The sequence below is a fragment of the Glandiceps talaboti genome, chromosome 4 (assembly GCF_964340395.1).
Source record: "Glandiceps talaboti chromosome 4, keGlaTala1.1, whole genome shotgun sequence".
Classification (NCBI taxonomy): Eukaryota; Metazoa; Hemichordata; class Enteropneusta; family Spengelidae; genus Glandiceps; species Glandiceps talaboti.
The window spans coordinates 13,779,178-13,803,324 of record NC_135552.1 but is presented as its reverse complement, the minus strand read 5'-3'; the positions used below and the strand labels follow the sequence as shown (position 1 = coordinate 13,803,324).

Sequence of the window (24,147 nt, the reverse complement as noted above, 5' to 3'; positions counted from 1 at the left end):
ATTATAAAAATACACATAAACTTTATATCTCATTTATATTAAAAATGAAACATGGATACACAATATTGTTTGAAAAATATACATACCTTCTGTGTTGATTTCAAATTGTGAAATTACCACAACACATTAAAATGGAAATTTGAGTTCATCATTTGTGAAATTTATGGATGTCATAAATATACCATCATAAATACACTGCAAATTTAAATCTCATCATAGAGGCCAAAGTTCTGAATACATAAAAATCATATATCATATATCATACATGTATACCGTATCCTATCATAATATATTATAATCATATTATAATATTGTATATCATATATCATATGTGTATCATATTGTATCATGTATATTGTATCATATAATATATTATTACATATACGTCATATATCATATCATATATCATATAATATTTCGTATCATATCATATATCATATATATCATATAGCCGTGGTCGAGGGCACATAGACTTCTAAACTTGGTATCTAGGGCTAGGCTACGAAATGTATAATGTGGTAGTCTGTTAGACCACTGGAAATTGTAGCTGAAACAGTTCTTTTTGGCTAAATCTGACTACCCAGCGTATAAGTTAAATTTGAGCACCATATCACACAAAATTAATTATATCAAAACATGTTTTTTGGGAAAAATGTTTGATTTCGAACCTTACCAATGTTATGTATTAAAGTAAACAGCTGACACACACACACACACACACACACACACACACCAGCCTGATAGATGAAAATGGATACAGATTTTCATAATAGGTAATGATTTCTAGTTAAATTATAAAAATAACCACATGTCAATAATGTTGGACTTTAATGACACCACCGCTGGAATTCAATTAGTCCAGTTCAGTCAATGATACTGTTTAGGATTTTAGATCGTGACGTGAGTATGAATACAGGGAATATTAATTTGATCACGTTTGTATTACTACTACACCATGTTAATGTCACTAATGGTCAGTGGTCGTGATATTAAAATGTCTTTCAGTTCTATGCATGATTAAATTTGGTTTGTATTCAGTGATCAGATTACTATAAGTATCTCAGTAATGTTGGGGTAGTGATTAGTGGGAAATCCTACTAACATGGCAGTCAATGTTAGATTGTTACTCTGATTGCAGTCCTTGAATCCATGCTATGCTATCCTGTTAATGTGTCATGCAGTACAATTCTAGGGATGACGATGCTAGGAATGACATGTCGTTGAGAGTGCAAAGGCTCCAGACTTCTGTCATTCTGGAATTAGTCATTCTGTTTCTACATGATAAATGTATGTGTAGTGTGTAAAGGTTACAGATTTCTTCCATTCCTGGCATATCCATGCAGTGTCGGATTCTATACACATGTAAACATGTGAATACATGATATGTGTGTAAATATCTTGTAGCATGTCGAGACTGGGGTGAGACTGGGGTGGGTGAACGTTCAATCAATGACCTTGACTTTCTCACCAGGACATGGATAGTCTACAAGATCTGTGAGTGATGGGGAACAGACTTCAAGACTGTCTTGTTTATCAGTATAGGAGACTGGTCTAAAAGATCCATGTCAGTGTGTGGAACAACTTCAAGGCTGTCTTGTTCACCAGTACATGTACGAGACCAGTGTGTAATGTACAAGAACGGTGTCACTGTCAGTGAAAAATGACTCAAGACTCTCTATGGCTAACCTTAACCTTCAAGTAAAAGTACACCCATACTGTAACCTCTGTTCGTTTCATGTTGAGAAGAAAGGTGATTGTCAGAGAGACGTTGACACATCAGTACATCAAAAGCCAAGACTATTGTCAGTCCCTGAATGAGAACCTCCCATTATAAGATCAATGGAGTACATCAAGTCACCCTCACTGCCTACTTGTGTGAGAATTTCCTCAAGAAAACAATACTGTCAATAGTGGGGTCTACATTCACTGTAAATAAATGAGAGTCATAAAAATGCCAATGTTAGTTGAATATCTCATATATTTTAATTACATGTAGATTGATTTGTCCGCTATGGAGAAATCAATGCACACATTCCATTTGTTGTGTACGTACATGTACATTTGAACAATTTTAAATGTTTCATTATAAAAATATGTTCTTTCAACGGTACAAACTACATGTATCGTGGAAGCCATACTCCTCACAAGAAATGTCATGTCTTTTCATGTAAAACAGGATAGCTTTTCAAAGCCATTGATTCTAAGCTTAGTAACACTGATAACACAACTCATGAAGTAACTGCATGATAATAAATGATAATTGCTAAATTTGAATGCATATGAAAATATTGTATTTCACAATAATGAATAGACCAGTTGATGGATCATTTACTGTTGCAGTTTAAATAAAGACATGTTGTGTCTTTTTGGCAAATGTTGATAATAACTTGGTTTATGTTTTAAAATGAACCAAGAAATACTTGTGAAAGTATTATGTTTCACAGTAAACCTTTCGAGGATCATTATTATAGCAAAGTGAGGTAAACAATACACTTCATTGTTTTTCACATTCACACTTTGTACTTAGATTTGGATAAGAAACACAGTACCATCAGACCAGAAAGAGTCAGCTGATTTCAGTGTAAATGACCAGCTGATTTCAGTGTACTTGGACGGTCTATAGTTTATGTCATGGATTCACCTATGCTGTCTAATTGACAAGTATTACCATAGAAAACATGGTTTGAATTCCATGTTTTTCTTTGCAATTCCCTGTAGTATGCCTAGGCTTTCTGACAAGTGAAAACAGAGGTTGAGTCAGTTAAGATTCTGATTGACATTTAGGTGTGAAAAACAGTTGTCAGACTGAGCTATAGAAAAAAGTTGGTCTCGAACAGAAGAATGATTTGATGTACGTCTTATTGCTCAGTTGTCGAAACAATTATGCAATAATTTCAGATTGAATCCCTGGCCTTTAATTAACAAATAATAGCCATATTGCTGAGGAATAAAGTCAGATAAGACCAGATATCTCTGGTATTTTTATTGTTAAATGATGCAGATTAACATCACCTTTGTTTAACCTTTCGATATACATTGTACATTTGTACCTGTGAGGTGAATACAATACATTATGGGCTGAGCGATGATGAGATCATGCCTAAAATATCCTATGGAAAGCAATTATTCATGTCAAATGTAATCAAAATGTATACATTGTATGTGTAATGTAGTGATGGTTAATCAATACATATATCATAATCAATTAAGTTGTCCATTACTGTCATGTTAATCTCCAATGCCATAGAGGTAAGGCTAAGGTAATGTGATATTAATCATCAACGTGTGACAAAGGGGTACATGTAGTCTCTAAGAACATGATGCATGAGTCCTGCTACACTATCAGCCAGGCTGAATGAGATAAACTATCTTGCAGTCTACACATAGGGGTAAAGCCAGGGTTAATAATTGGTGAGGATAAACACATAGCTTGTCCATCTTCTAAAAAAAATTCATACGTGGCACCACACACACTGTAGGACGGGAACCAGGGATATTGGTCAACACCACCTTTGTCACACCTATATTTTAAAGGTTATACAGGGAATATGAATGTACCCTTGGGGTATACATGCATGTAGCTTGACAGCAGTGATTTGCCCCTTTGACCAACACTGACAATCTCAGTTACCTGGAACCATGCCCCTTTCAAGACACTTCAAGTCTTTAGCAGAAACCCTGAATATGTTAGAGGGTAGTCATAGTTTTGTGACAAAAATGTAAATGTATACATAGTTAGCTAACGTTATCAAAGCTCCTGTTGTAATCTGTAAATGTTGTCACCAACTACCAAACCAATCATCCTCTGCTATCATGACCTCAGCCATCTACACCCACTTCTGTATTTCCTGTCTTGTATTTTGACAGGCTACGTACTTACTAGGAACTCTGATAAAAAAAACAGGGTATAATGACGATTTTGAAAATAAAAGCCATTATTCATTTGCCAGCATTCAGTGCCTATCAGTGTAAAAACCACTTTACATTCATCCATTGTTAAGTTATGGATAGTATTAAATGTGATGAATTTGGACTTCTGAAATATTCTGAAGTGACACCAAACTACTGATCCAACATCTGACCTGACCTGACCTCTGATCCCCTATCAGTTACTGCCCATCTAGCGCTGGCAGCCTTGTCATACTGGGATCAACATCTGTTCGAGTCCACTAATAAGAGAGATCAAAAATACAGAATTATTCAACAACAGTGAAAATATTTAAAACTTTCACTGAAATTGAGCCAGATGATTCATTGTCTAGTTACGATTTTCATCTTGAAACCTTAATACAGTGACAAATAAGATATCATTTTCATGTTAATTGGTCCTGCAGCTGAAACGTTTGACTCTGTTCTCCACATACTGATTAGAAAAGGTGTCACTTAGCTGTCACTTCTAATTATTCCTGATAGACATCACTTGATAACCCATGATGGCCTTTGATATTACTATCTCATTTCATGTTGGAAACTGATCTGATATACCTGTCTTGTTTCACCCAAGTGTAAATTATGTATCTATATACTACATGTAGATATTAATAGAAGGAACATTGGTGACTGGAGTTTATACATTTTGTATTATACATGTACATGTATTTGATACATGCATGTATGTACATGTAATAGAATCTAACTTTTGAAATGTGAGCCAACAAGGAAGTACAAACTGTAATTTATAGGGAAGCCATAAACTGTCCAACAAGTTGTTTGTGTCACCTACAGTAGTAAAAAGACAGTTTTTGGAAACACTAGCTTGTGGTAGATAAAATGACAGTCTCTGGGACATAAACCAAATATGACAACCAGATTTGATACATGATACATGAATTTGATACATGTGTGTAACCAAATCTGAGCCACAAGGAAATACAACCTGTAATATTTGTAAAACATAAAATGTAAAGAGCTGTTTGTGTTACCTACAGTGGTAAGAAGCCACTGTAACCCTATTGATATGTAGAATCTACTTCAATTGAAACCAAGGTCATTGATCGTAAACATTCCACCTTCACTGTATAATAGTGTATGAAGATTCTCCCTCAGCTATATAATCAGATATTGGGTTACTCACAAAGTGAGCAGTGGACAACCTTGTTGTAATCCATTGTCACAATTAGGAATATCAAATAAAAGAAACCAGAGTGTTTGCACTTCTCCTTTGTACCATCACTTTCACACTATTGTCAATGTATAGAAACAGTATAGTGCTGGTACTAGGTTTACAACAATGAAATGACCCAGATTGTAACCAGGTGAATTTACAATAGTCATTCAGTATCCATAAAACACTAAGTCAATTTACTTAGTAGTAGTACATATAATATTCACTATTTTATAGCAATGTCAACATATGTGGCTGGTGTGGCAAGTAGCTTCAGGCTGTGTATCAACTAGTGCTATCCTTCATCCAATCTCAAAATCTCTCTTATTAGATTAGATTAGATTAGATAGAAATTAGAGTTAGAGATGATTCAATACCTCGTTGGCATCTAGACTGGGCTGTGTAATGCGATGGTTGTATTTTTTAAGCATATTAGCTGAGAATCTGATAGTCTTGCTGCTAGACGTTTGGGCTTTCTTTCGATACTATAAGCGAATGAAGTTCGCAGTGAGGGCTTGATGTTCCATACTCGATAGCGATGTTCGGTCGTGTGTCGTATTGTATCGGAAGAACATCCAAGGTCTAGCAGATAGACTAAGAATCTGAGTGCTTTAAACTTAGTACAGTATAAAGAGAGATTTTGAGATTCAATGCCATGGATGGCACCAGACTACCTGTCGACTCTACACATGGATTGCTAGTTCCTTGATTCCACTACTTTCGTGGTCTGGTAGCTGGGAAGAGTGTGTAGCATGGCAGTGTCACAAATCCAGCAAGTATAACAGAATAGTATTTGTAAAGGACAATTCCGTTACACTGCTGTAGAACATTGCTTGATGACCAACTTTGGTAAATGAGAATGTGAAGGGTTAGACAAGTATAGCCTACCTGTAGTCTTGAATATACTATTAGTATGGAATCCATGTAGTCTAGTTCCTATACGGTATCATTACATTTACACCTCCAGTGGTTTATATAGAAACCACGTTGGCATCCAGACTAGAATCCATGCAGTTGGAGGTTTTGAATTCATTACTTTCCCCCGCGAGGGGAAATCAAAATTCAAAATCCCCAAGTCGCCTGGATTCTAGGTTTTGAATACCCAGTAATATAGTAATAATTGTAAATTGCTTTTGGGAACAGTGGGAAACTGCGGTAATATAAAAAGTGACGTTGTTGTTAACATGTTTAACATTTATCGTATGTCAAATTGTCATTCCATATTGAAGAACAGGATAGCAAGCATATAGACTTTATGTTTGCCATACCATGCTGTAAGAAAGTTTAATTTGAGACAATGCCTGTATATACATTGTACAGTTACATGTCTCCTTTGGCAGAACTTAAAATGACCTGGAAAGAGCGTGTGTTCCAGACTAGTCGTAAACACAAAGGGGAACCATTATAGTATACAGTACATGTAATTTGCAAACAAAACATTTAGAAATATATTACGACAAATTTTGCTGGTATATACATGTATACTGTGTATTTTGTGTGGAGTAATAATCAGGTCATCCCGGGTCGTGTTTCTGCATCACTTATGAAAGGTCATATTATCAAACTAAGGTGCAATATTATCTAGTTATGTACGATGTAAGCTCTTGATACTGTTCTTCTTAGCAGTGAACAAAAGTGATGCTTCAGTCAATTGCAATATGGCAGCCCCAGTATTTGAACACATGGGGTGGGGGAGTAGGTTACCTGTATATTTGATATCAATTTTAGAAGGGACTTCTGGCGAAAATCAAAACACAAAACCAGCCTGGAACTACAAACATGTACAACGTATTTACAAAATAATTTATTATAGCATATTACTATGGTTTCCAGACAAAATTTGACCAATATTACATTATTTGTATTTCTTACTGTTCAAAATCAGAATTGTTATTCTATAAAATAATGATAACGTGTGTGAAAAAAAAAATGATGTATGGAAAATAGATTGAAGACATTCATACCTTTACAGAAATGACAGAGGGAGGAAGTCGTTAGCGTTTTAATTTTCAGTTTGAAAGTTGATAGTCCATCTTGTGTTGTGTAAGAAAACCTTCCTTTCTTACATTGTACAAGTATAGATCAGTACACTGTAGACTATTACAGAGTAAACTGATAGCATTACAACAGGAAAGTGCAGTCATGGTGCTTGAAATGTTTTCCTTGTCTACTAACTCTCTGCAGACACTGATCAAACACAGAATATCTCAAGTAGTGCTAGGTGTTGGGAAAGGTTATTATACACAGAGAGAACCTTGTCATGTAGTTACTAGGTATAAGCAATGCTGCATTATAGTATTGTGTTGACTATCAACTCGGCGAAATCAATGTTGATGTTAAATGGGTAATCTAAAATCCATAAATGTTAATATCAATATTTCATATGATTTAAATTCTGTATGATAGGTTGTATGTCTTTTTCGTTCAAGGCCATACAAGTGATAGTTGATAGTCTGGGACAAATATCATATCATACCGACTAACGTAACATTATCCAATCAGTTTTGGTGTTATGATAATCTGGAGTCCATATATGTGTTAATATTTCATGTGACTTATTCATATTGAGTGACAGGATACTGGTATAGTGATATTTCAATTTTTCTATATCCACTTCAGTGTACCCACTAATGATAGCCAAATTTTGTTGTTGTGAATCAAAATGATAAAAACTGGCATTTCTTATGAGTCACCGCATAGTAAGAGATAGGGGAACACCAAATTTTGGTGTGTCACTAGAAATTCTGTGCATCAGTGGCACGTCAAATTGGTTTAGAGGGCACACTGATCCACTTCTGTGTGATATTTTGGATGTCTAGAAACCAAATAAATAAATTACATTTCAAATGACCCCACTGTTATTAACAGAAAGAATGGGAATACATTAAGCATGAGTACAAATAATAATTATTCTCCTTCCACTTCTCTCTGATTTGGTGTAAGTCTAGAAACAATCTCAACAGTTCATATGACCCCACTGTTTATTTGCATTCTAAATATTGACTTGACAAATTTATAGTAAAAATCACATTTTTTCAATATCCACTTCTCTGTGATACTGTGGTAAATCTAGAAACAATCTCAATAATTCAAATGGCCCCAACTCTTTATTTACAGAAATGATATTGATCTAAAAAAAATGAATAAAATGATAAATTTTCAATGTAGAATTCATATATGTTTGGCAATTTTGTTTTCTCAGTTTATATTCCCAAGTGTAGCTTGGTTTCCATATTTTCCTGTCTCAAGGGAGAGACCTTAGTCATTTAGGTTGGTGGAATATGTAAATGTCAGCAATGGCAATTCCTGTAAATCCTTCCATGGAAAGACTGTATGTAGTGTTCAATGGAAAGATCTGAGTGTCTTGAAATTGATATACTTCCAGGCCAGGAGAGACCTATTTTGAAATTATATAATTTTTTTTTTGTAACTCCAAATTCTCTTATCTACTGGTTTCTTACTCTTGTGTTGTCTTCTGTATTTTTTCACAATAGGCACCAACCACCCCTGCAATGGAGATGGATATGGCCCGAGCAAGATCAATGGCTAAGAAGAAGAGACCCGAAAAAATGGATTGGAAAACGAAATACGCTGCATTTAACAACATGTAACAGTGTGGTTTTTTTTTTTACATGGCTCGGTTATGTTGAAAACCAACTGTGTGAGAGACTTTATATGGTGCTGATCACAGACTGATAATGTTTTAAGATGTAGATGAAAAAAAAGCTGAGATGAGGTACTTCAAAAACTTACCTGGAGACGTTAATACTGTTTTAGTCATAGATTTCCTTATCTACTTTATGAGTTTAAGTTTTTTTGGGTTTTTTCGATCGTCACAATTGAACGAATCATGTTCATCTGAACGAATCATGTTCATCTTTGAATTACATGGAAAAGATGATGTCCACAGCACTTTGATCGGGTATACAAGGGTTTGTTTTTGCTGACTGCTTTACATATTCATTTTGTTGCAAATTTTTGTTTTTTCCTTGATAGAACGTTTAACTAGTACTTAACATATAGTATATTCTTTCCTTTCCGTTTTGCCTTTTTTTTTTTCGAGGGTATGACTGATGTATTGAGTTTTGTCAAGCAAATTTACAGACTGATTCCTCTTTACGTTAATTTCCTTCTCGGATTTTGTGCATCAAATGCTACAGTGTATTAAATGAAAACGAACAAAAAAAATTTATAAAAAATCAAATGAATTGATGAATTTAAAAAAAAAAATTATTTTCCGTAATGCAGTGGTCTGTCAGTAGAAACGTACATACTCAAAGGTTCTCCCCTGACAGTCCTTGGGGGTGTGAATTCAGTTTTGTGGTTTCTAATAATAAAACAAATACATCTATACATAACAATGTAGTTATCCAGGTTGATACCATTGTTGGGGGGAGGGGAGAATCCATGAGAAAGTTTAATTAGAAATTGAGAGCCGTACTTGTATACTGGTATTATCAATGTAAATGATTTCAAAAATACCAAATATTAACACAAAGAGTGACTTTGTCAGCTCATTGTTTGTGGTTGCGCAGATGAAAAAAAAAACACTTCTTGATTTGTATGTAAAAAATGTTAAAGAAAAAATAAGAAGTAAGATACAGTTTAATTTGTGAAGACAATGAACTGTTTTAAAAAAAAACACACACAGCCAAAATGAATTTAACGTTACGTTGATCTGGAAATGTAGTTGTGATAGGACCACGGATAGAAACGGAATAGAGAGATATGATTATCGTAGAAAACCCGAAATTTTGATTGCAGATACAAGTGTGTATGTATATGAAGAGTTTAACCAGAGATGTGTACTAATAGGACTGTAAAAAATTTCTCCTGATGGTTTATTTTTATACTCGGCTTGTAATTTACTGTGTTTTCATGTCATTGTGGACGGTACTCGTACTGTTGATGTGGTTATTCCATTCGTGTGTACTTTGATGACCTGACCTGACCTGACCTGACCTGACCTTTGTATTCATGGAGTTCAGTCACAGAGTTGAAGATGTAGTCAGTGGTATTTGATTTAGTAGGACTAATTAGGTTGGGTGTAACTAAGTTCCTAACTTGGTGAACTGAAAAGGTGTTATTTTTGGTATTTCTTGACAGGAGTAATTCAACTTGATAAGTTTACTTCATATCAAGGATGCTTTTCATGATCTAATCATGAAGAATACCAGGGTTCAGTCAAATTCTGCTTAGTTATTCAGAATACACAGGTTTGCCTCAATCTGTCCAGAATACCAACGTTCAGACTTGTCTTTCTGTAACACCAAAGTCTGTTCAATTATTCAGCAGACTAAACAGGTTTGCCCCAATCTGTTCAGTATCCTCAGATCTATTCATCAGATGACACAGATTATGTCAAAATACCAAGGTTCAATCCAATTTTTGCTCCAAGACCACATTTTGCTCAGAGCAATTCAGAATACACAGGTTTGTCAAGTTTTGAAGATTTGTTCGGTATATAAAGGTCTGCTCAGCTCTTTATCAAGTACACCATTACACACAAATACCAGTACTACATGTACCATACTTGTACGTATGTTGTGGAAAGTAGTTAAAAGTTTCATTGTTCACTTGTATGGCAGTTGAAGGGAAGAAACGTCGTGAGATTTTACTAGCATGCTGTCTTGGAATAGTCACAACACACTAAAGATAACTTTTCATTTGATTTGTGTAAATTTTAATAAACATTTGAACACTTTCAGTAGTTTGTTAGATTTGACAGCACCTATCGGTACCAGTTTCTGACTTTTGATTACATTGTGACTTGCCAGCACTCATTATATGTAGCATGTTGCACCGTATAGTCAGAATACATATTCAGTAGTTGTAGAAAGTTGAACGCATTTGTAACACCTTGACATGCCCTAAGCATGTCACAGACCATGTTTTATTGTACTACAGGTGTCCATATTCAAGTTCGTAGCCTGGGTTTGTTTATAGGTCAAGTTCATGATAGTCGTGATAAGAAACCCTTACAAGTGGGCAGAGTAATATAGTAACCATTATCCAAGCTTGCACTGAGACACCACCGTCTGATTAACAAGGATTGCTCATTTACCCCTGGAAAGCAACTCAGAACCAGTCATTTCATGATCAACAATACGTAACAAATTGTCATACTTAGCATAGCTGCGAAGCGTTGTTATTGAGTCGCACTGACTGCTGTCGCCTCTGCATGGAAGCCTTGCCAGACATAGGCATTCCGGCCTAAGTTCAGAGTTTTGAACAAATTGATACACTCATACTCAGACGGTCTGAGATTCTTCTAGCTATGGAGAACATTTTGTAATTTCACCATTCTTGCAATCAAGGTAGTGTAATTTTCACGCTGTAACTGCAAAAAAAAAAATGCAATGTGCACGGTTTTACGACAGTGTAATTTTTACATTCATATGACTGATAGAAATGCATCCAAATATACTTAGTTAAAAAAAACGTTTCAGACTAAACCCATAGTGTATTATTGATGGGGGTTATTGAGCTCATTTTTTTTTCAGACAGTTTGAGATAAAAGTTGTTCACTGTATTGTTCTCCATTCTTTGTGAAAATTTGACAACATGGCAATATATTTATTAACAGTTTGACAGTGATTTCATGGTACAAAAATTATTAACGATTTGAAGTTTTGTTGTGATTAGCCGTTTCTTAAATTTAAAAAAAAAAAGAAGAACTCTTGCGATACAATGTTTGTTTATTTTGCACAAATACTGTATCTTTGAAGTGATGGGAACATTACAAGTATGACCAACAGTAACTATTTTAATAATATATGGATTATGACGTTCATTTTCATAGATGTAGGAATATCAGTGATATACATTTTTTTTTTTTTTCGGTGAAGGGTTGTGTTTTCAATTATCATCATCCTATTGTGAAGGAGTTGTATGTGCTGCACAGCTGTGTCAAAGGTTAAAGTTTAGGTCACCAGGTCATGGTGTGTTGTCATGGTTACAATCCACTGCAACCTGTGTTATAGTTTGGGGCTTGTACAAAGCAATACAGATCAGTGACTGTGATGTGAACGTATATTTCACGTTTCTATGTCTATTTCATGAATTTGTAAGTAACTGTCACAACCTATACATTTATCCTTGATTGTTTTAATGGTGAGTCAACAGTATCAAAACATTTATACACTTTAGAAACAGAGGGAGCATTTTTTTTGGGGGGGGGTTGCCATCCATCAACATGGCACCTCATGTGTTATCTCTTTGATGAGTTTAGAACAAATCAAATGTGAGTGAATTTATAAGAATGTGATAAATGTATCATCCAGCATTACAAAGCATGGCTGTTTTTTTGATTTTCGGTTTTCTTTTTCACAGTTTCTGATATATAGATAGCGTAAAATAGATCAACAGAACATATATATACCATAATGTAATTATTATATATTATTTGCTAGTACTCAGATGTGCATAATGTGAAGCCGTGGATATTTTAATTCTGCATTTATATAAAGAAGCTGACATCTACAATGAAATGATTTGTACTGCTTTTGGTGAATCTTTCAAGTCAAAATAAAAACGTTTTGATTTTTGCAATCAATGTTGTGTCGGTGTCTGTTTGTTTGGTTGTTTGTGTCTGTTTGTTTGTTTGTTTGTTTGTTTGTTTACATGTAAAGCCCCAGTTGCTATAATGTTTCACCAATTGTTCATTTATTTTTTCCACGTGAATAATATAGATTTATATGAAAGTTTAATCTTTCTAATCAGTTGATTATCACTCTACATGTTTGCCCTCAAATAAAAGACAAAATTTGTTTATCATGGGTCAAAATGATGAAGACTGTGTTTTATTGTGAGTATGGGACAGGGGAACACCAAATTTTGGTGCATCAAAAATAATTGCTGTGCTTCAGTGGTCCATCAAATTGGATGAAGGACATACTGTTGGGCTTGATGTCCATATGTAAACAGTCATGAAACTTAGGGCACAGTGGTGGGCTTGATGCCCATATGTAAACAGTCATGAAACTTAGGGCACACTGTTGGGCTTGATGGCCATATGTAAACAGTCATGAAACTTAGGGCACACTGGTGGGCTTGCTGTCCATTTGTAAACAGTCATGAAACGGCACAGTGGTGGGCTTGATGCCCTTATGTAAACAGTCATGAAACTTAGGGCACAGTGGTGGGCTTGATGGCCATATGTAAACAGTCATGAAACAGGGCACAGTGGTGGGCTTGATGCCCTTATGTAAACAGTCATGAAACTTAGGGCACAGTGTTGGGCTTGATGCCCATATGTAAACAGTCATGAAACTTAGGGCACAGTGGTGGACTTGATGTCCATATGTAAACAGTCATGAAACTTAGGGCACACTGGTGGGCTTGCTGTCCATATGTAAACAGTCATGAAACAGGGCACAGTGGTGGGCTTAATGCCCTTATGTAAACAGTCATGAAACTTAGGGCACAGTGGTGGGCTTGATGGCCATATGTAAACAGTCATGAAACTTAGGGCACAGTGGTGGGCTTGATGCCATATGTAAACAGTCATGAAACAGGGCACAGTGGTGGGCTTGATGCCCATATGTAAACAGTCATGAAACTTAGGGCACACTGGTGGGCTTGATGCCATATGTAAACAGTCATGAAACAGGGCACAGTGGTGGGCTTAATGCCCTTATGTAAACAGTCATGAAACTTGGAGCACAGTGGTGGGCTTGATGCCATATGTAAACAGTCATGGAACAAGTCCAGACCATTTACTTGTCGGGCAACAAATTGTGGAATGCTTGAGGGTTTGATTACCAGGGGAAATCATAAATACTTTAAACAAGTACAACAACAATAAGTAGAAAATATTATCTGAAATAACAAAAGAAAAATAAATTTCCAGTTACAACTACTTTAGCTTTAAGGATTTTCAGTTTTGTTATGTTTTAGGGGTAAAGGTCAAATGAAATCTGTAGCGTAATTTCCACATATCTCAGATGTTCTTCTACCCCAGGACGAGTTTGGCATTTACATGTTGAAAAGTATATTTTACAGATTCACATAAGTTCAAGAAGGTTTAGAGAAGCAACTGAGAAAGTGCAAGATTGAGTCTCGGACCAAGGTTGAGTGGACTTTCTGCTGTAGAGACACACAATCACTCTATTACTGGTATTTTAAGCATCAAGTCTAAATGATCAACCTGTCGCAGTTGTCTGTCTATTCAAACCCCAACGTTTGAATCCCAAAGTCTTGGATTCCAACCATCATATCAATGGAGCCATATGCATTATACATATTACCAGGGCCATTCTTTTGTTCGGGACCAACTCTTTCTATAACTCCGAAAGACACTTGTTTATCATAGACAATCACTTCTACTGTCTTGGTTATTCACGCCCACATTTCATAGTTGATTTAATCTAGCTTAGAACGAAAATATTACTAACCCACATTGACCTTTAAAGGTCCAATCACAGTCTCTCTCACATTAGGGTTGTCTTATCAGTTGGCATCATAAGGATCACATAGGATTATTCTTAAGCCAAGGACCTTGATGGCTATGATGGAGTCATGATTGAGGGAGTGCTGACTTTAAATCAGCAGTTTGTAGGTTCGAGCCCTTCACTGCCATTGAGAGTGAGTGGCTAAAGTCCTTGGAAGCATAACTGGATGCCAGTCAACCCAGGTGTATACTTGGGGACCTGGTAGGATAGAGGTTGCTATATGCGAATACTTTAATCCTATGCCCTTTTACAGAGGCTACATTGGATTGTATGCTCCTCAGGGAGTTGAATTTTATATTGGGCGTTTGTGCCATTATACAACATTTATTGCAAAAAAAAGGCATTATAAATTGTGAAAGAGCTTTATAAATATATACTATTATTATTACCAACTTTTTCTATAGCTCCGCCAGACAGCTGTTTCCCCCTACATATTATGGTAATTCTAATCTGATATGGCTGGACCTCCCACACATGTCCTCGGTTACAATGGTTTCAGGACATGTTTTTCTGTGTACAAAGATATGGAATTTGCGGCTTGCCTGAAAGTCCCACTCCTGATATCTTACTTTATCTGATTAAGCTGTAGGCCATTGAAAGTATGTGTATGAAAAACCCTTATCTTCATTTTGTTATCAAATGTTATCAGAACAACACAAATTTTCTTTATGCCGTATCTGTCTGTAAATCATTTTCAGAGACATAACAGGGAATGCAGCATAGCATATCAACAGTTGCGTCTAATTATAATTATGGATGTTATCTATGATGCAAATATCACATGCATATATTAACAGGAATTTGCATACATAATACCCTGGTCATTTCATGCAAATTATTTGAATACATTAACATGGATTTACATATATTAGGCAAGGTTATTAACCTCTACAGGGGATTTGCTGTGCTGTTAATTATAAAGGCCTAATGATGGTGCACCATAATGTTGCATGCACCTTCCTCTAAAATGCCATGTATATTGTGCATGCAAATTGCCAGGTATGCAAATCTTTGTTTGGATAATGAAATCAACAAAAATATTATAAAATGATTATTAAATTAGAGTTACTGGTTTGAATTTTATTGGACTCTCTTCAGTGTAGACAACAATTACATCCCTCAACACAACAGGTAACATAAACCCATAAAGGGGGCTACTACCCTTATTTGAGTATACATGTATGTGTTGCCCTTTGGGGTGCATTTTGTAGCCCTTTGGTGTAAAATGGGTCTGGGTTTTTTTTTAGCTGAACGGGGGTACACTTTGCATTATTTTCGATTTGCTTGATCTAAAATGTGGTCCATTGTACTTTACCAAATCATAAACTGCCATTAATTCTCCCAAAATGTTGCTTCCCAAGAAAAATGTATTTAGGTCTAAACTTTCATCCTTTAAAAAACCGGTAATGCTCTAAAATGGGATATTGATTTTGGGCCAAAATGGGTATAAAATGGGGCCTGGGGTTTCCAGCACTGGCCACACACCCCTACCAGAGTTGGCCACTGGTACCACCCCCCACCCCCCACCCCCTGGGACATAAATTGTACCTGTTACTCACAACATGCAAACTAACTATAGAATATTTGACAACCAATGAGATAAGTCTACAGCTATGAATGATTTACTACATACTAACTTATCCCAAGTCCAGGTGACACTGTATGTCAATACTATTACAATACACTGGTACTGTAATCAGATCAGCCTAATAGTCTGGTTGTCAAGGTAACGAGGTAAAACATGCCAAATTCAACTTATAAAAGTATCTTCTACTATCTTTTCAGCTATATTTCAGAACTTCAATCAAATACATGACCGAAATAAAATTCTCATGTGAAATATCAAAACGGGGATATTTGTGGCTATATACTTCATTTTTTGTATAATCTAGTGTACAGTTAGAATTCTGAATACCAAGGTTGATGTGTAGATAAATAAAGTACCATCTACTGGTTGGAACCACATTAATGTAATTTGATAGATACCATATTGATGTACAACATATTAATAATTATTTTGAGGTTAATAGTTTGCCAATGAATTGGTATTTCATTATGTAAAGTTATATTTGTAAAACTTCAGCCGAGTGAATGATATTTTTTTAATAGGGGCAATGTTTTAGAGGCTTGTATGACAAACCCTGAGAGCTTAAAATTGTGGTCACGATGACAGGGTATCAGTTAAAAACCATGTTTGATTCAAGTTTTGACATCTTAGTACTCAGAATTATATTTCCGTCCCTTCAAATATCCATGTAGCATGCATTGAGTGAAGACTGGGTGCTTTTTCAGAAAACACAACAAATATGATTGACTTGCAGGATTTGAGTGAAAAAATCATAATATGTACAGTCCATGGATGCCTATCTCATCTCTAGGAAAATGAAATTAAGTTCACAACAACTAACTAAACATCTATTTAATTAATAAATAAATAAATAAATATATAAATGGAGTTTACCAAATGTATTGGAAAAAAAATCTTTCACTTCTTTGGATATTTTACATTAGCTTATTTCAAAATACAGACTATCTTTAAAAATACTAGCACTTCAGTTTTCTGTCTGGCATAACTAAAAATGATCAAGTCATAACTATCGGACCGATGGGAGTTGATGACGTGTCAGACTTTTGTTAACTCAGTCGGGGCGAGTACCTGTATGTATGATTATTAACAAATCAATACACTACATCAACACATATATCCTGAGTAATCTCTACAAAGCTGTACATATCCTGTTTATTTTGATGTCCACATACTTCCCCCTTATACAAATATATGCTTTGGCGAGACTGAACTACAACAGGTACCCAAACTAGACATCCCACTTTGTAAATACAACTTAATGAAGCAGAAGAGTAACATTTGCTGTGTTGATAAAATGATTGTTTAGGTTGTAATTTAGCCTAGAGACTTGGCTATCTGATTTGACATACTGGCTTGACAGTATAGCCCAGAGACTTGGCTATCTGATCTGACATACTGGCTTGACAGTATAGCCCAGAGACTTGGCTATCTGACTTGACATACTGACTTGACAGTATAGCCCAGAGACTTGGCTATCTGACTTGACATACTGGCTTGACAGTATAGCCCAGAGACTTGGCTATCTGACTTGACATACTGGCTTGACACTATAGCCCAGAGACTTGGCTATCTGACTTGACATACTGGCTTGACACTATAGCCCAGAGACTTGGCTATCTGATTTGACATACTGGCTTGACAGTATAGCCCAGAGACTTGGCTATCTGATTTGACATACTGGCTTGACAGTATAGCCCAGAGACTTGGCTATCTGATTTGACATACTGGCTTGACAGTATAGCCCAGAGACTTGGCTATCTGATTTGACATACTGGCTTGACACTATAGCCCAGAGACTTGGCTATCTGATTTGACATACTGGTTGACAGTATAGCCTAGAGACTTAGCTATCTGACTTGACATACTGGCTTGACAGTATAGCCCAGAGACTTGGCTATCTGACATGATATACTGGTTTGACAGTATAGCCCAGAGACTTGGCTATCTGATTTGACATACTGGCTTGACAGTATAGCCTAGAGACTTAGCTATCTGACTTGACATACTGGCTTGACTGTACAGCCCACAGACTTGGCTATCTGACTTGACATACTGGCTTGACAGTATAGCCCAGAGACTTGGCTATCTGACTTGACATACTGACTTGACAGTATAGCTGAGAGCCTTCGCTATCTGATTTGACATACCCAGGCTTGACACTATAGCCCACAGACTTGGCTATCTGACTTGACATACTGGCTGGACAGAATAGCCAAGAGACTTGCCTATCTGACTTGACATACTGGCTTGACAGTATAGCCCAGAGACTTGGCTATCTGACTTGACATACTGGCTGGACAGAATAGCCAAGAGACTTGCCTATCTGACTTGACATACTGGTTTGACAGTATAGCCCAGAGACTTGGCTATCTGACTTGACATACTGACTTGACAGTATAGCCCAGAGACTTGGCTATCTGACTTGACATACTGGCTTGACAGTATAGCTCAGAGACTTGGCTATCTGACTTGATATACTGGTTTGACAGTTTAGCTCAGAGATTTGGCTATCTGACTTAACATACTGGCTTGACAGTGTAGCCCGGACTTGGCTATCTGACTTGACATACAGGTACTCATCATTCAGTGAACAACATTGTCATGCCAGATAGCCAAGTCTCTGTAGAAATAGATTACAAAACTGTTATCACATGGATAGCTATAAGGATCCTGGATGTCCTTCAGGTGTGTTCAGTTTTTAATCTTGAGCTCTTTGACAAATATTTATGATTTTAAAACTCTGTTGTTCATTGTAAAGGTAGGTTACCTTAACCTGGAATTCACAACCTGTTTGACTGTCATCCAGCCATCCATACACAAGCCAAAGAAATCAAATATTAAAATCCTGAGTTTTAATACTCAGCAAATTATATATGTCAACATCTAGACAGCTTGGAATTCATTATTGATATCTGGATATTAATTTCTTATGCTTTAAGCTGAAATGAAAATAGTAAAGGCAGACAGATTGCATTGATTCCTAGCTACAATACAGTTTGTATGGCCTGCCTATAGATACACTTTGATTCGTGAATTCATTTGTCCCTCTGACAAACAACATAATATTAGCTTGTTAGATTGTGCAAATTTATAGCCATTTTTATTTGGTGGTATTTGCAAAAATAATTTAGAGAGATTACTTACAGTGCAGTGGTGCACAGTGCATACATACTATTGGTATTTGCATTGCAGTGCAATATCTAAAACATTATTGCATACATGTATGTAAATGATATGCAAATGAGTGAAAATCGAATTCATTCCTTTTACACAAAACTGCGTGATTGCACCGAATGATTTTTAGGGAAATTTGCCATTTCTGATAAACATACATAATATCTACAGAACTACGTACGTCATGCCACTGTGCCGATCGAGTACCACTGTGCCGGGCTACTCGGGGGTATTTTTGTACTTGCGGTGTTTTCTGTTACATGTTCACTCACTACACAAATGAAAGTTGACCATAGAGGTAACTGCAAGCCCCAAGTATGCCACACTTGTACTCGCATGTCAAATACTGCCATATTAGTAGAGGTTATAAGCTGTTGTTGATGCCGCTGTTATTGGTTGTCACTATCAACATGATAGTCACAATTTCTCCTTCTATATTTGGTATGCTGTATATATCACAACCTGACATAAGTTAAACATTTGTGTGTTTGAATTAGTCTTTAAAATACGGTGCTACACCGTTGAATTCTGTTTAATATGGTGTCAGCCCAGTAATCCGTTCATGGTGCTCAGGGTGATATTCCCTTTATATCGCATGGAATACAGAAATACTGTATAAACAGACTATCACTACAGGCTAGTAGTCCAAAGACTGCATAGTCACTATTACAGTTAGCATGGATGGGGTTTTGAATTCAAGAGGGGGAAATCAAAATTCAAAATTTCCAAATCGCCTGGATTCTATAGGCTAGATTAAGAAATACTAATCACAGTAAATTGTCTCTGAGTTGTAAACTGATTTTACAAACAAATTGAAACCAGAAATAATATATTATTACAATCTTTCAGTTAAAGTCAATTTTTCATATCATTAGCATCTTTATTCACAGTATGAAACAGAAGTGAATCCAGACACTAATTAATTTTTGAAGACAGCCTTCCACAAATATCCATGGAAGAATGTGGAATTAATTTTGGTAATTATCACTGACTTCCTGAATGAAAGCAATATTTAATACGAAAGGAGAAGTTTGATAAGATTATTATACTGTATTAATTATTTTTCAAATAGTTCACATTTTAAACAAGTATGATAAATTTGTAAACATATTTCACAAAACAAAAATGATTAATTTGAAATATGTTTTGATTTGACCCACTTTGAGTTTAAATGTGTTATCACTAGATCTAGAAGTGTTGTTCTTTACAGGTGTCACATGGTTGTTTCCTTATTAGGCAGCAAAGTAAGTATATGTCTACCTCAATCATTGACTGTGGGCCTAATTACCCATAATGCACTGCTGAGATGATGCTCAGTAATTAGGTCAAAGGTCAGTTTATTTGTACTTTAAACTTGTATACAGCACTGTACTGCACAATATTTTACCCACAATTCCCTGATTTGTACTCTCAGACATTATCTCCATGAAGTCTGTTATGACATCACCAAAGATATTGATTTTTCTGAATAGTTCTAACAAAAAGAAATTTTGATGTTAGAACTCTTTATACAGACTGACATACCTTAGTTGGTAATTACTTGACATTGAAGTACATATGTTTCATTTCCTTTCAGATATATTTATGCAAAATTTGCGATTTTCTTTTCAATCTTAAACATACTTTTGTTACATTTTATTCAAATATGATTTGATGCTTAAAATGTGAGGAAGTGATAAAATAACAAAACATAGACATGTCAGAAAGAGTAGTAGGTAAAATATTGTACAGTGATTGTGCACACCTATACATACATGCACACAAGTTTACAAGTGGTTAATAGGAGTTAATTAGCCTAAAGATAGCTGGTACACACATACACGTGCTCGCACGCACGCACACACACACACACACACACACACACACACACACACACACACACACACACACACACACACACACACACTCGCACACACACACACACACACACACACACACACACACACACACACACACACACATGTACTGACACATCATAATATCAAATACTAGTGACTTCCAGGTTCTTGAACGTAAAACATTTTCCATTAACTTTTTAACCCTGTAACAATGCGTGATTAATGCAGAAAGCCTTCAGTGAAAACCCACACACCAACAACAGCTTTAATTTGTGAGTTGAGAAGTCAAGGACTTCTTATAGTGAACCACAATGACCTCTAATACAGCTAAACAACATTTATATCTTACACTGCTAATAATATCATGTGAAATGGGTCTGAACTTGACAAACGACATTGTGGTCAAGGTCAGGGTCAGTTACTACTGTTGGGGGCTAAAATAATGTTTACACCTGCATATTAAAATTATACATATTTGTGTACATGAAGAACATTCCCATCTATATAGTTGTTGTATGTTATATTACATTTTATTTCATCGTCTCAGACATGCATCTGTAATTTGAAATAATGTCTCGACATTTTGTTATAACTCATTTGACCTCTGACCTTTATACATAGCCTGGAACACAATTCACTTTTCTTAAATTTTCTCCCCAGAGTTCTTCAATTATGTAATGAAATACCGTGTCTGCATATCAATAATATATATTTTTTTATAGATATCTTGAATTTTTTATGATGTGGAGATTAAAAATTATCGAGAAGATTTTGTATGACATTTAGTAATACTAATTTAGGGAAGGTCAAATGAAAATCAGTAGGTTATCTGAGTAAGTTGATATTTTTAACAATAATGACTGTGATATCAGGGATACAAAGTGATTTCGTGGTTCCTCATCAAAACAAGAACGAGATATTTTACCGAGTCAAATTTCACTCACTTTGATATCAAGTTTTGATATCAACGATACTTCTCATTCTGCTGAACTGGTTAAATTTAAACACTGAAGATGCCTGTAAGCAATGAAACAGATGTACAAATTTAATGAGAACACTACCATCTTGGTACTCGACATCTGTCACTATAAACCGTGCAGGTTAAAATCTTCCTCTTGTCAAAATGAGATGTGAAAATTTTACTTTTTAGATATTTGAAAAAAATTAAATTTTGAATTCTACAAAATTTGATATCAAAATCATTTAAGAACCTTTTCAATAGTTTTGAGACAATTCATATTAAATATTCACTTGCTTTAAAAAAAAAATTGTGGAATAAATTCAACTGTTTCAGTTTGGAAAAAAATAACAAAATTTTACCACATGGAAAATTGGAAATCAATTGTGTTCAGTCAAATGTTAAAATTTGAAATGAGTGTCAAAATTTTAATAGAATTTGAATCTATGGGGATGTTGAAATCTATTGGGCCAAAGAAAATTTCACTTTTCAAAAAAATTGAAATGAGTGTGTTAAAATTTTAATAGAATTTGAAATCTATTGAGCCAAAGAAAACTTCAGTTTCAAAAAAATTGGGATAATTATCTCGAAAAGAAATTTTGAAGTTGATATAATTGTACTGAATGATTTATTTCATGATAAGTTTGTTTGTTTGTTTTTTTTTGGGGGGGGGGGAATCTGTTTGGAAAGTCATCGAAAACGGAAATAAATCAAACAATACATCAGTTTTAAAACAAATCAACTAGTTTCATGCCTTGGAAAGTCATTTGAACATGAAATACATCATTCTAAAAATGTCAATGTTTGAGAAAGCCCTTCTGTGTGGCTATAAATCAGTATAAACTGTTTGAATCACCAGATATTGATGTCGACTCATGTCAAAAACACAAACACTAATAAAAAAATCTGCCAAGTGATATTGATCGAATGATAGCCTAGAATCCAGGCTATCGAGGATTCTGAATTTTGTTTTTCCTTCAAACGCAAAATGGGAAAGCAAAATTTAAAATCCCTTATCCGCATGGATTCCAGGCTTATCGAAATTATGTCATTGGAGAAATCAAGTACTTGGGATGTATGTTTTATTTTTCTGCATAATTAATACACAATACTAGGAAGTCATTAGTGCTGAAATAAAAAACAAACAAACAAACAAACAAACGTGTTTGTTTACAGAAATGAGCCAAAATACATTGTAATGCAATGAACATTTTTTCTTATATGTGAAATTAATTTCTGATAACGTACAATACAAATATGTACGTATATAGAGAGATGATGACATTATTATGCGAACAGCAGAAAAAAAAATCTGTTCAAAACTATGAAACTGACAAAGTAGATCAGTCAATCATTCATTCACTGTTTAGACTCACTTTGTAGACAATATATACTTCACTGAATTTATGTCTGTGATAGACTAGACCATTGACCTTTGACCTCATTGTTCTAGCTGTTTATTATGGGAGGGCAAAAGGGCAAAGTTTCATGTTCCATATCATTGCTCAAATGGAGTAAACCAAACTTATGTATGTGTCGTCTGCAGACTAGATTTTGTTTCTCATCAGGTACTTTGGGTATTTAAAAAAATGTATAGTATAGTACTATACATTTTTGTTTAAATCATACAGATTGATTCAAGTGCCTGTGCTTTAATTGCACTTCATTTCTTGTGTTTGAAGGCACAGATGTGTTCCAAACTAAATTTCACACAAGAAATATTCTACTTCATCAAAATCAGACATATTTGTGAAAATATCTCTTTTTCAGCCAAAATGTTGGCACCAATTTAAAAACAAAGGTTATTTCTTTAATTCCTGTCCAAAAAGAAAATCAAAACTGGCCCAAAATTTACTGAAAAATTAGAATTTGGTATTTCAAATGATTTTGGAAAGTAGTCACTGTGACGAGGTTAAAACCAAAGCAAAGGTATCAGTTTACAAATCTCTTCATAAATATTTCAACGTATATCTGTGGTGAGAGTGGGTGTCGTGTGTTGGGTGATACTGATTAAGTTCATACAGAATGGAACA

General features: G+C 35.2%; 1 protein-coding gene across 1 annotated transcript in view; it reads left to right on the top strand.

Moving 5' to 3' along the window:
* LOC144433810 (uncharacterized) overlaps positions 1–12,655 on the top strand; it is a 28,804-nt gene extending 16,149 nt beyond the window's left edge. Inside the window, exon 3 of the mRNA XM_078122176.1 lies at positions 8,599–12,655. Coding sequence (XP_077978302.1) covers positions 8,599–8,715 — 117 coding nt within the window. The 3' untranslated portion in view covers positions 8,716–12,655. The remainder of the gene's footprint in view (positions 1–8,598) is intronic.
* The last annotated feature ends 11,492 nt before the right edge of the window (positions 12,656–24,147 follow it).